Source organism: Oryx dammah, unplaced genomic scaffold, assembly GCF_014754425.2.
Source record: "Oryx dammah isolate SB20612 unplaced genomic scaffold, SCBI_Odam_1.1 HiC_scaffold_11, whole genome shotgun sequence".
In the NCBI taxonomy this organism is placed as follows: Eukaryota; Metazoa; Chordata; class Mammalia; order Artiodactyla; family Bovidae; genus Oryx; species Oryx dammah.
In genome coordinates, this window is record NW_024070195.1 from 182,343 (window position 1) to 195,731 (window position 13,389).

At 57.4% G+C, this 13,389-nt stretch overlaps 1 protein-coding gene across 1 annotated transcript in view; it reads left to right on the top strand.

The window, feature by feature from the left end:
• The first annotated feature begins 3,058 nt into the window (after nt 1-3,058).
• Nucleotides 3,059-13,389, top strand: part of IRF4 (interferon regulatory factor 4) — a 17,099-nt gene continuing 6,768 nt past the window's right edge. The window contains exons 1-7 of the mRNA XM_040249897.1: nt 3,059-3,099; nt 4,271-4,547; nt 5,525-5,711; nt 6,475-6,563; nt 7,210-7,351; nt 9,341-9,448; nt 11,468-11,821. Coding sequence (XP_040105831.1) covers nt 4,332-4,547; nt 5,525-5,711; nt 6,475-6,563; nt 7,210-7,351; nt 9,341-9,448; nt 11,468-11,821 — 1,096 coding nt within the window. The 5' untranslated portion in view covers nt 3,059-3,099; nt 4,271-4,331. The remainder of the gene's footprint in view (nt 3,100-4,270; nt 4,548-5,524; nt 5,712-6,474; nt 6,564-7,209; nt 7,352-9,340; nt 9,449-11,467; nt 11,822-13,389) is intronic.

Sequence of the window (13,389 nt, forward strand, 5' to 3'; positions counted from 1 at the left end):
GGCTTCCCTGTGCATCACCGACTCAGGGGCTTCCCTGATAGCTCAGTTGGTAAAGAATCTGCCGGGTAAAGGAAACCCTGGTTCAATTCCTGGGTTGGGAAGATCCCCTGGAGAAGGGAAAGACTACCCACTCCAGTGTTCTGGCCGAGAGAATTCCATGGCCTACTATATATTTCTAATAATACAATAATACCATAAAAATACTGTCATATAGGATGCCACGGTCAAAGGTAATAATTAGCACTGCATATACAAACAGCCAAAGAGTGTGAGAGGAGATATTTATCTTAAATGAACTACACCATAACAACCGAGCATTTTCAGTATTTTCCTGGATTTTTCTGAGTCCCTAAAGCCACTGCCCTATAAATGTTTTCAGCGACAATGCGTGGCTGCACGGTTTGAAATACACTGCTGTTCCCTCCTTGGGCTCTCCTGGTGGCCCAGCGGTAAAGAATCTGCCTGCAGCGTAGGAGATGTGGATTCGCTCCCTGGGTCGGGAAGGTCCCCTGGAGAAGGAAATGGCAACTCACCGCAGTAGTCTTGCCTGGAGAATCCCACGGGCAGAGGGGCCTGGCGGGCTATAGTCCACGGGGTCACAAAGGGTTGGACACGGCTGAGCAACTGAACAACAGTTCCTCCCTTCTTGAAAAATAAATTAGTGAGAAAATAGTTTTATCCAAAACAAGGGTTTTTTTTTGTATCTAGTATGGGTTTTTCTAAAATACATTTCTTGCATGTGAATGCCTTATTTTAAAAGGTTGATTTCTAAATTACTGAATTTAGGTAAATTCAACTTTGCTTCTGGTTTCTTTACGATAAATGTGAAGTGGAAATTGAGCTCCTGCGGCTCCGTCTACGACAGCGCTGGGACATCCATGCAAGTGGCTGAAGTAAATAACCCCTCACAGAACACGCTGACGGGCTCTGTTTTGGATACACGTTCAGCTAACTGGTTTCCTCCTTGCTTTCACCTTTTAACAGGCTGCGCCATTTGAAGGTACCGTCTAGTCTTCTCTGAGGGGCACTCTGATCTCAGGTGTGTGGGGGAGGGCCAGTCTAAGCCTTCTCTCCCTTCTGTTTCAGCCGTGACTGAGACAGGGAAGTCTGCAGTGAGCAGCTAGCTGGTGAGGCCAAGCCTGCCCTCCCCACCTCCTGGGGCAGTGAGGACTTCGAGAGTTCAGTGATTCAAACACACGGGTCTCTGTATCCACCTCATCATAACAGAAAATACCACTTCTGGTAGATCAATATGACAAATGAGTAAGCCAGAAGATGGCGTTGAAGGCTTGCAATCACATTTTAAAACAAGGCCGACGTGGTTTTCAACGTCTGAAAGTGCATGAGGGGAACCGTGAGATAACTAAGTCGAGGCAGAGGACACGTGTGCGAAAGCGCAGAAAGCTCTAGTTGGCGGTGTTTGTTCTTAGTAATCGCCCTTCTGTTGCTGGTGAGCACGCTGGGGAGAGCAATCCACTGGTTAAAGCGCAAGGCAGCTGGGAGGCGGCCATGTCCACTTTGCTGGCTGAGCTATCCAAGTGCTGAGCTCAGTTCCTGACAGGTAGAGGGGCCCCCAAAATATCTGTTGAATGAATGAATCCATGAAAGAAGAAAGGAAGGAAAACCGCCGTGACCAGAATTTTCTTTGAAAAATACCCTGTTGTTTACTACACAGACTCTGATAGTGGAAAACTTACTTGAGTGAATAAAAGCATAGCATCCTGTCAATTTCTGAGAAAGCCGTTAGTTTGAGGAAAAGCTTGCCCACTCTGTGCCTCATGGCTGTTTTGCTCTAGGCTGAGCTTGGTTGTTTCTTTGGATGGGAGACAGTGGCCCAATATTTAAAAGAAAAACTGAGAAATAAGTGAAATCAAAAGCTTTTCAAAAGTTGTGAGCTGACCTAGGGTGGTGGTGGCCTAAAATCATATAGAAACCAGTGACCTGACCGTTTACCTGAAATTGGTATCTACACAAACATGCTGAAGCATTCAAGACGCTGTGGGGTGGGGGGCGGGGCGTTGTTAGATCTTGGAACATTACGTAAAATCCCTTTGTTTAAATATTGTTCTTATTCTGGCCATTTAAACTCCCACTTGTAAACTGTTTCTCCCACGTTGAGGTTAAAACTACGCCACTGAGAGTGGACCTGGACACCTCTTCCAGTTCTTTCCTGCTGCCACAACTAAAGCTGTGGGGGTGCTGTCTCAGTTACTGCAGTCCTCCAGTTGAGCCGACCAGCAGGATGCGAGCATTTCAAGCGCAGACAGCGTGTGAGCGCAGTTTATAGCTCAAGGTATCTGGGCCATTTCCTTTTTTCTTTTCAATGAGTGTGATGTTCTCTAAACACGGCGGAGGGGCGGGGCTCTCGGTGACAGCCAAGGGTGCCCCCCACCCACCCGCGGTCGGTCGACACGGACAGTCCTGTCTTTGATTACGAGCTCTGCAAGCCGAGACCCCTTCGCACCAGATTCCCGCTCCTGCACGCCCCCACTTCCCGCCCTGACAGCGCCGCCGTAGCTGAGCTGCTGCTCAGCGGTCCCGCCGCGGAGACGAGGTCCCCTCGCGCCTTGCCCTCGGCAGGAAACCACCCGAGTGAGGTTCCCCTGGCCCGTGCGCCCGACTCGAGGTGCGTCCCCAGCGCCGCCTGGCCCCGCGCCCTCGGATCTCGGTCCGCAGCCCACTACCCCATCCCGCGCACCCGGCTCCCTGCCCAGAGCCCCCAGACCAGCCCGGCGCGCCCAGCTGGGAGCCGGCGCTCCGCCATCCCGGGTTCCGACCCGGCCCCGCGCCCCCCGCTCTGCGTCCGCAGCCCCTAGCCCAGCTCCGGCCCCGCGCCCCCGGCTCTCTGTCCGCAGACCCCGCCGCACCCCGCGCGCCCGGCCCTCTGCCCGGAACCCCCAGACCAGCCCCGCGCGCCCGGCTCCGCGCCCGCAGCCCCCACCCTGCCAGGAGGCGCCCCGGTTGGCCCCGCCCCGCGTAGGCCCCGCCCCAAGCGCGGCTTTTAAGCTTTATATAAAGTTCCTCTTTCCTACCTCCGAGGCTTAGTTTCACTGCTTGGACTTGGGACTCACCGCTGCCCTCAGCTCAAGTCGGGGCGAGGTAAGACTTGGGTCGGGAAGGACCCGGGCTGCGAGCCCGGTACCGCAGGAACCCGGCGCGAGGCCAGCCGTGCGGGGTCCACCTCGGGGCAGCGCGGGGCACCCCAGCGTCGGCGCCAGGAGAGAGCACGCCCCTCGAGGGACCCCGACGCCCACCCCACCTGCTCTTGGTCGGGGAGTCCCGAGGCCCCAGCGTCCGTGGGTCGGCCGAGCCCGGGCCCCGGAGGCCACGCGCGGGACCGGGTGTGATGACGAGGTCGCTGGGCCATCAGCGGCCGAGGGGGTCGTCGAAGGGACCCACACCGGGCCGCAGGCTTAACCGCGGGGGACGGGCCCTTCCTCCCGAGGCTGTTTCTGTTGCTCCTCGCTCTTGAGGGGCTCACAGTCACCTCGGCCCCGAGCTCGCGTCTTCCCGACCGGTGGTGGAAGAGGAGGCGCTCCAAATTCAGGCCGCTAGGGGCTCCGCGCTCCGAGACCCCCGCCTTCCCGGCACCTTCCCGCCCCCGCTCTCCCCGCGGGCCTCCCCGCCCGGCTGGTGCTCGGCGCGCGGGGATCCCCCACGCCGAGGCTGCGCTCGCCGCCTGAGGCCAGGTCCCTCTGCCGCATGTGGCGCCCGGGCCACCTGGTCGTTGCTACCTGTCTGGGGCTCCGGGGCATTCTTGGGGCAAAGAGTGCGGGTTTCAGAGAGAGCCGCGGGGGAGCTGCCGCCGCCGCGCACCTGGAAGGCCAGGCCACAGGGGAGCCCGCGTGCGGAACACGCGGGGCCACCGGGGAGTGGAGGCTCGGGAGAGGGCGCGGGCGGAAACTGACCGTGGCAGGGGAAATGGACCGTCCGCGGCTTGGGCCTGGGCAGGGGAGCGGGGGTACGAGTGAGCAAACGGAGGCCCACGCGTGGAGGCGGCTGGATTTCGGGGGTGCGCGAAGATCAGAGCCCTGAGTCTGGGCAGCGTGCGGGCCGCGGGGGGAAACGCGAGTGGAGCGTCCAGAAGGTGAGGTCGCGCACGAGCTCAGGGAGGCGGCAGGACAGCGCGCCGAGGGCACGCACGAGCCGGGGCGGCTGAGAAGGGCCTTCTCGGCTCCTGGGCGTCACAGACTCAGCGGCGCGCGCCTCGCCGCCTCCGAGACTCTGCGGCCTCGTGGTCATTGCCGAGGGCCGCCTCCTCTCCCCGCAGCGCAGAGCGAGTTGCCGGAGCGGAGCCTGGGTTGCGAAGGGACAGCGTCGGCGCGCGGGGCATGAACCTGGAGGGCGGCAGCCGAGGCGGCGAGTTCGGCATGAGCTCCGTGAGCTGCGGCAACGGGAAGCTCCGCCAGTGGCTCATCGACCAGATCGACAGCGGCAAGTACCCGGGGCTGGTGTGGGAGAACGAGGAGAAGAGCATCTTCCGCATCCCCTGGAAGCACGCGGGCAAGCAGGACTACAACCGCGAGGAGGACGCCGCGCTGTTCAAGGTGCCCGGGCGGGGCTGGGAGGGGCCGGGGCCCGCGCGCCGACCCGACCCGGGCTCCGGGGGCCGCGCCGCGCCGCGCGCACCGGGCCTCGTGCGGGAGCGCGGGTGTCCCGCGGCTCCTCTGGGAACTTCGCAGAGGGCGGCCCTCTCGCCTGAGGGGCGCAGGGTCCCCCGGAGTCCGGCGCCCGTCCGCGCTCCCGCCGGGTAGAGGGGTGGGCCAAGGCTGCGCCTCTGTCTCCCTGGGGCCCTCTTTCTGGAACTTTGGGTGCCTCCTCGCCTCCGCGTGCCGACTGGGTCTCCTCCTTGCGCGCGGGCCGCTGTGTGCGCCGCGCCCCCCAGGCCTGGTCCCTGCGCCCTCCCCACGTTGTCCCGCCCTCAGCCCCCTCTCTGGCCGGCGCTCGCCTTCGGGCTCGCTCGTTTCGGCGCGTTCTCCCTCTGTCTCTCTGTCTCTGACTCCCTCTTCCCGATTCTCTCCCTGGAAAGTTTTCTCCGTCTCTCTCCCTTCCTCTTTCTCCTCTCTCTCTCTCAGGGTCTCCTTTGGGCCTCTCTCGGGGGGTTTCTCTTTGCCCTGTGTGTGTGTCCCTGTCCTGACCGTTTTCCCCTTGGGCAGTTTACCCAGTGGCCAGTGCTTTAGGGCACAGCCCCACCACCTGCGGGCAGAGCGTGGCCGGGGGACTTCCTCAGGGAACTTGCTGGAAGGGTAAGGCTGGCCTCAGGCTCCCTACCGTCCAGAGGTGCCCTGTGGTGGCCCCTCAGCCCACAGCTCTGTCCTTGCTTCCAGGCTAACTGCTTCCCTGAGGGGGTGGGCCTTTGCGGGGTCCTCAGTCTCACTCGTCTTTCATAAACACCTGGTGTGTCTCTGTCCCACATTCCTGTGGATCTGAAGCCCCTGCCGCCATTCTTTGCTTTAGAAATACAATTTCCAGATTCTTTTTTGAAAGACTTGCATTTTAACTTTCCCCCACTTTTTCTCACCAGGCTTGGGCACTGTTTAAAGGGAAGTTTCGAGAAGGCATCGACAAGCCAGACCCTCCCACCTGGAAGACACGCCTGCGGTGTGCTCTGAACAAGAGCAACGACTTCGAGGAGCTGGTGGAGCGGAGCCAGCTGGATATCTCGGACCCCTACAAAGTGTACCGGATCGTCCCCGAGGGAGCCAAGAAAGGTGGGCTTCCCGGGCTGGGGCCGCCTGCACTCACGCCTCAAGACGGTTCCCTGTCAGGGCCCGTTTGCTGCTTTCGCAGCCGGCTTGCCTCGGCCTCCCGTTCCAGCCTAGCAGGCGGTCTTCCCAGCTTCTCTGGGTCACAAGTTGGAGTTCTCGTGGCGTTACTGCAGGATAGTTTCCCAGGCTCCTGGTCTCCTCCTGCGTGTGTGCATATGCCTGTTTTCTAGGTAGTTCTCCTAAGATACGGGCCCGATTTCCAAGCCAAAAACGGAAAAGCTGTTTGAAACTTTACTTATTCATCTGTCTCTCGTGATTAACCATTTTGAGGAAGGGAAGACTCATGATTTACATTTCGTTACCATTTGTAGTAAGAGAAGTGCCAACATTTAGACTTTGCCGTGGTCAACTGGGCTGCTTGTTAAAACTAAGGTTCCCACTTTCCAAGATTCTGACCCAGAGCAGAGCCCAGTTTAACAAACCACAGGTGACCTCACTAGATGGACATCTGCTGGGGGAGCTCGTGCCACGAGGCCCATCACCCTCGGGCTTCTCGACTTGTGCTCGTTTTGTGGCACCTGGTAGGAACCAGTTTAATGGCCTGGACAAACAATTGCCCAAGGGAATTGCAGAAAAATGCCTTGTCTGTCAGCACTGTGCTGTGCATTCTAGGAACTGGACTCTCAGGTATTTTTCTAAGATTTGACATTTCATCCTGTCAGTTCCTTTTTCACGCCGTGCATTTCCCTTTTCCCCAAACCCTCAGGAGCAAAGCCGCTGACCATGGAGGACCCGCAGATGCAAATGGGCCACCCGTACAGCATGCCGACTCCTTACTCCTCGCTGCCTGCCCAGGTACGGGAGGGGCAGGGCTTCGACAGGGAAGACTGGGCCTGTGAGAGGCACTTGGGCCAGATCCTACGTGGCGGGAGAGGCCTGCAAACAGAAGCGAGCAGAACTCCGTTTTGCTGTTTGTCAAACTGCCGAGGCATGTCCCAGGTCACTGGATGGGTGTGTCAGTCTCCACCTGGTGCTGGGGTTTGAAGAGAGGGAGACGAGGGTGGGTGTATCCGCTTGCTGGTTAGATTTCCCCACTGCCTCTTAAATCTTCTGGGAAACAGACCTTTTGTGGAAGCCAAAGATTTTGGAAGCAGGGCTTTATCATGTGAAACCACAGGGCAGCTGACCCCGTCGGACTTTTCCGATGTGAATTCCAGCTCTGTTGCACTCACTTTGCTGGGAGGGAGGCAGAAGCCCCAGCAGGGCTCTCGGTTTAGCCATATGATGGAACGTCACATACAGCCTCACATAAAGCGTCGCTTTACAGCCCTGTCTCGTTTGTGCTTTCAATTCTTTGTGGCAAGTCTCCACCACAGCTTTTCCTATGATAGGATTTGGCTGCTTGCCACACAAGCAGTCCTGGAGGAGTCTGGGGGGCTCCCCCAGGCTGACCCCGGGCCGGCCGCTCTCCACCCCAGCCCCCCTCTGATTCCTCCAGCAGGTTCACAACTACATGATCCCGCCCCACGACCGGGGCTGGAGGGATTTTGTCCCGGACCAGCCGCACGCAGAGATCCCGTATCAGTGTCCCGTGACCTTCGGACCCCGCGGCCACCACTGGCAAAGCCCAGCCTGTGAAAATGGTAAGGGCAGGGCCTGTGGCCAGAGGGCCTGGCCCCTCCTGGCCTGACCTCCGGGCAGTCCCGTGGCTCTCTCCCTGCTCAGAGCTGCCGGGGAGGGCCCCGGGTGCAGTAAAGGAGGGCGTGTGTCTCAGAGGACTCCGGGTCCACGGTGCCCAGCCCACTGTGCACCTGGACAGACTCGGGGCTGCGTCATGGAACCAGGGGTCACGTCAGGCCCCGGGAAGCTGCCCTGCTTTTCACAGAATGTAAGCAATGTGCCCATCACTGCCCAGTGAGACTGAGGGCTGGGGACCACTTCCAGGTCCCCTGACCCCAGAGCCCAGCCACACGGGACAGGGAACATCAGAATTCAGACTAGCCGACTTTATGTTTAGCAAGCTAACATGTCTGTCCCTCCTTGAATAATCTTAAATTTTATTTTTAATCTTGGGCAAGAAGTAGTTGATTTTGTTAGTGTTCCCAGAGAAGGCTGGACCGTCCCTTAATCCTGACTGTCTCTGTCTACACATCTATAAAGCTGGCATCCCACAGCTGTGGCCCAGCCCCCCTGCACCCAGCTCAGCCCGCAGGGACCCCAGGGGATTTTTGTGCTGATAGATTTCTCTTAAGCAGTGGTGTGTCCAGGCAGTCGTTCCTGGGATTAGAGGTGACAGTAAGAAAGGGACGTGTAAATCCTGTGAAGGAAACACAGAAGGTCTCCACAGAACAGGGCCTGGTGGGTGCTGCCCTTGGGCTGGATGCCGTGGTCCCTGCAGGCCTCCCCCGCCCTCAGAATGAGGACTCTCTCAGAAGCACCAGTTTGCCAAGTGCAGAGAGAATTTCACACAGTGTGTTCAGCGCATCAGAGCAGAAGCTGTCAGGACCCGTGAGTTGGTTGTTTACACAGAAATCCTGAGACCCATCAACACCTGGATCTTTCGAATGTTCTAGCAGGATCGGCTCCTTTTTAGTCACGTCCAGCTCACTCTTGGCTTATGGAATAGAAGAAGTAGCCTATTATTTAAGATTGGTTTTGAGTGACATATTTTTTTAAAATCACAAAATTTGGTTTTATTAGCTTTTTAAGAGTGATTTGCAGCAAAAGTTGGCTTTCCATATTGTCGTGGGAGAGCCAGCTGATTGCTGGACAGGTTCCTGCAGTTCAGACCTGGGTCTGGTGCATCAGCTCCGCTGAACTAGTGACCCTGGTGCAGAGGGCAGGCTGGTGGACAGATCTTGACCCGTGAGTGACATTAAGTGATGCGCCAGCCAACTGAGGTTCTGGCACACACTCTCTGTTAACGTCTCACGCAACACAGCTGCCGTGCCGGCTGGAGACGTGGTTCCCTTTCCTCCTGAACCCAGGAGCAGCAACTGATGAACCGGGCCTGTCAACGTGTAGGGTTTTGGTCTGGCTCTTGGAGGTTGGAACTCATGTAGAGACCTGGGCTCAGCTCTGCTGTGAGCTCGCTGTGTGCATGGGGTGAATCGCACAGACTCTGGACTCAGTCACCCTGCCCATCAGCTGTGCAGGGACAGGGCACAGCCTTCCAGTTATGAGACGAGTGACGCCTGGGGGTTGAGCCTGGTGCGCACAGTGAACACTGCAGTGTGGCCTGGAAAGTGACTGGGATAGTAGATCTCAAGCATTCTCAGCAGACACGCACACACACAGGTGACTCTGAGGCGCTGGAGGGGTTAATGACAAAAAAAGAAGGGAAGGAAGGGAGAGAGGGAGGAAGAAGATTGCAGAGGTGACGCCAAGGTTCCTTCCAGCTGTGAAAAGGCTCCGTCCTTCTTCAGCCTTGGTTTTTCAGTAGGACCTCAGCCTCCTTGCCTCTCAGGAGGGGGTGTGTGCAGGGTGGGCAGTGTCGCTCTAGAGGACCCAGGCCCTTCCCTCCCAGCCTGGTGCACCCCTGGGGCTGACGGGCCCCCCTCAGGCAGAGGCAACTTCGCTCTGCATCCGAGGGACTCTGTTAGACAGCATCTGATTTTTATTTGCAAATGCAGGTTGCCAGGTCACAGGAACCTTTTATGCTTGTGCCCCGCCTGAGTCCCAGGCCCCCGGGATCCCCATAGAGCCAAGCATAAGGTCTGCTGAAGCTTTGGCCCTCTCAGGTGAGTGGGGCCCCCTGGAGGCGGCGTCTGCGAGGGTCCTCTCACCTTGGGTGGATTTGAGGGGTCCGTGAGCGCAGCTGGGGTCTGGAGTGGGTAGAAGAGTTCGCATCCGGGGCCAGCTTCCCAGCCTGACCCACTTCCAGGTGGATCTGAGCCGTGTCAGCTCTCCAGGGGTGTTCAGGGGTCCCAGTTCCATTTGCCAAGGGCCCCCTCCAGCCGGCTTCTCACACCACACCGCAGGAGCTCCTCGTCGTCTTTGCAGGCTTAGTTGCAAACAGGTGGCCCATCGGCTTCCCAGGACGCTGGTTCTGGGTTCGTTCTTCTCATCACACGCAGTGCCTTCACAACCAGCATCTCGCTCTTCCTTTGAGTGTGCTGTGTCTCACAAACAAATCCAGATCAGATCTGGTCTTTAGAGTTTCATCTCTGAAAGAGGCCTGGATCTCAGCCATCTCACCTGTTTTAAGGAAAACACCTTAAGCTGTACTAAGCAGGTGTGATATATGTATATTTATCTTTTAGATAATGTTTGATTGTTTTAAAATGAGACTTGCATATGTTAAAAATGAATAGCTTATGCTTTGGAATTCTCAACCTGCTCCCTGCCCTTTTCAAAAATCAGTGACAGGAAACATAAGCTGGAGTCTCCAGGTTTCAGGAGAGCACAGCTGGGGCCCTTCCTTGCTCCCAGGAGAGCTGGGCTGGCCGATGGGCTCTTTCTGGTTCTGAGGTTCTGAAGGAGTCTTGCTGCTTTTTTCAGATGCTCCTGGATGGTGGGGGGAGCAGAGGTGTCTGAGCAGAAAGGCCTGTGTTGTTTTTAGAAACTTTCAAACCTTTTCCTTAAGCACTTAAGACTTGAGTGTGTGCCTAGAAAGTAGGAAATAAACAGCTATTTATATCCCTGTGACCTCGTGATTTCTGATGACGTTCAACGAAATGAAACCCTGAGTAGCCGACACCCACTCCTCTGGGTTCACAGCGGCAGGAGTGGCAGAGGCGGCTGGAGGCAGTAATGTGGATTTTCTGAGTCTCTAAACTGACCCTTGAGGAATGAGAGCTTTCGTGGGTTTCTTTGGGTGCGCTCAGTACAGGTTACCATTCTAGCCGTTTACCCAAGGTCAGCCACCCGCTCAGGTTCGAGCCCCACACAGTACCCCCTGGTACTTCAAGTCCGGGGCCCTCGGCAAACCAGGTTGGTCCTTTCAGCCCATTGGTCAGATTTTAGAGACGATTCTAAAATCAACAAAATTTCAGAAATGAACTCATATTGTTTAGTTTTGGAGAAAGCACGACTCTAGAGCCATCCTTAGACTCAAACACAAACCGAAGTGCATCTCAGCTGACTTTACGCTTGGACTGTTTCCTTCTCGAGGTAATTTTATAATAAGAGTAGAACATGCACAGTGGGAAAATAAGTTAAAAATCAGTAAAGCAAAAATGTGAAATAAAAACCTAGTCCCACCACTCAGAGCTCACCAGTCATCAAGGCTCGCCCTTCCCCAAACTTCTGTGTGCTTCTGTGTGTGTGGTCTTCTTTCCCTGAATGACATCATGCTGATGTTTTCAGTGTAGTTTTGGATGCGTGGACATATTTGCCTTTTTTCTGAAAGACCACTGTACTTTTTTGCTAATGAGAATTATTTAAGGTAGGGTTTACTTCTTCCAAAGTCAAAACTGACGGCCAAGCTTAAAGTGAGCTTTTGTTTGCTGGCATGTGACTTGGTGCGTTAGACATAAATGCTGTCATCACCACTACTGAGCTCTCCCCCGAATGCTGTGTCCCACACATTTGGAAAAATGCTGGGTTAGAGAGCATCACAGACTGACGCAGAAGTCCTCCACCATCGGGTGGGCTCAGGCTCAGAGAGGGTCATAGGCCTTGCAGTGTCTGCCCCCAGACCCCTTGGTACAGGCGTCCCACCAAGGATGCTCTTCCCGGGCAGTCGCCTGGCCCCCTCCTGAGTACCAGCCCCAGGCCCCCGGCAGAGCCCGCACTGACCGCCAGCACTGTGCTTGCAGACTGCCGGCTCCACATCTGCCTCTACTACCGGGAAGTCCTGGTCAAGGAGCTGACCACGTCCAGCCCCGACGGCTGCCGGATCTCCCACGGCCACACCTACGAAGCCAGCAGCCTGGACCAGGTCCTGTTTCCCTACCCGGAGGACAGCAGCCAGAGGAAGAACATCGAGAAGCTGCTCAGCCACTTGGAGAGGGGCGTGGTCCTCTGGATGGCCCCCGACGGGCTCTATGCCAAGAGACTCTGCCAGAGCAGGATCTACTGGGACGGGCCCCTGGCGCTCTGCAGCGACCGGCCCAACAAGCTGGAGAGAGACCAGACCTGCAAGCTGTTTGACACCCAGCAGTTCCTGTCAGGTAAGGTGGAGAGGCTTGGCCGGAACGGGGCGCCTGTGCAAGCTGGGCCTGGGAGCGTGGGGCTGGCGATGCTCGGCATGCCCCCCGCGAGGGCCGTGGCAGCAGTCGCTCGACAGGGCTTCCTTCTCTGCGGCCCTGCGCCCACCCGGCCAGACCCCAGAGGAGGCCTCCTGCTGGTTCGCCCATCACCCCATCTGCGGGGGCCTGCGAAGAGCAGGAGACTGTCCCGGGGCTGTGGTTCAGGCTGAGGTCTTAAAATTTGAGGATGTCCCTACTCCTCAGCGGCCAGCGAGGCCCCTGTTTTCCTGGCACGGTGGCCTCAGCAGCATATCTGTGATGGTCCAGCTCTTTTGCGGCCCCTGGAAACACTACAAGCTTGGGACGCATCACCAGCACTTGTGATTGTGAGATGCGCCACCCTCAGCAGACGTTTCCCAGCAGGCGGGACCCCGTGAGTGTGCTGAACTGATTTTGCAGAGGGGAATTTATGAGTTGTTTCTAGATTTCAAATCACATTTTCCAGAGTCACCAGGTTTTGTTTTCCTAGTATTGATTTCGTGGCAGTTAAATCGGGCCTGGGCTTTTGTGAGCCCTGCGGCCACCTTGTGGGGGAGTCCGTCCCCAGCATCCATTCGGCTGTCCCCACCATCAGGCCTCTTCTGGACGGAGAGCTGATTCTCCCTCATCCTTAGGTCTTTTTGTATGAGCGCCTCCTTCAGAAACAGCCTGTGTCTGGGCTTTCCTGGGCCTCCCTTCCCCGAAGCTGCTTCTGGATTCAGCTCACCTGGAACACAGACCCTGCAGTCTGCCAGCAGAGACGGTGCTCAGCTCCGGGGTCCATGGCTCACATTTGCTGAGGCTGCTCTAGATTCTCTTTCGTTGCCCAAGCAAACATGTCCCTGGTGACTCACCCTCCCCAAGAGGCAAACCGGGAGGAGGAGGGAGAGCTAACCTCTGGTCCCTGGCAGCAATCGCTGCCTGACCCAGGCCTCGCAACACATGGGGCTGTCCACCCTGGGTCCAGTGTGTGGACCGTCTGCCGCGGGGCTCAAGGAGGAGCTAGGAGTCTGAGGTCTGTGGCCAAGTCCGAAAGAGCCTGGCTCTGGGCCTCCTCGAGGTGACGGGTCTTGGATTCAGAAGTTTCACTGTGGGTGGGAGGGGCTTCATCCTGGAGAAGGGGCCCTCGCTTCTTGGGGTGTCTCTGGCCCCGCAGCTGTAGGAAGGGAGCTCTGCTGTACATGGCCATCAGCCTCTGGGACTGTGGGCCCGTCATATGGGGCTGTGTGCTTCTTCACGAGGGACTATACGCCCCCTCATGCGGGGCTGTGTGTCCCTCATGTCCTCATGGGGGGCTGTCTGACCCTCGTGCGGGGCTGTGTGTCCCTCAGTGGGGCTGTGTGTCCCTCATGTCCTCATGGGGGGCTGTCTGACCCTTGTGCGGGGCTGTGTGTCCCTCGTGTCCTTGTGTGGGGCTGTCTGACCCTCGTGTGGGGCTGTGTGTCCCTCGTGTGGGGCTGTGTGTCCCTCGTGTGGGGCTGTGTGTCCCTCAGTGGGGCTGTGTGTCCCTC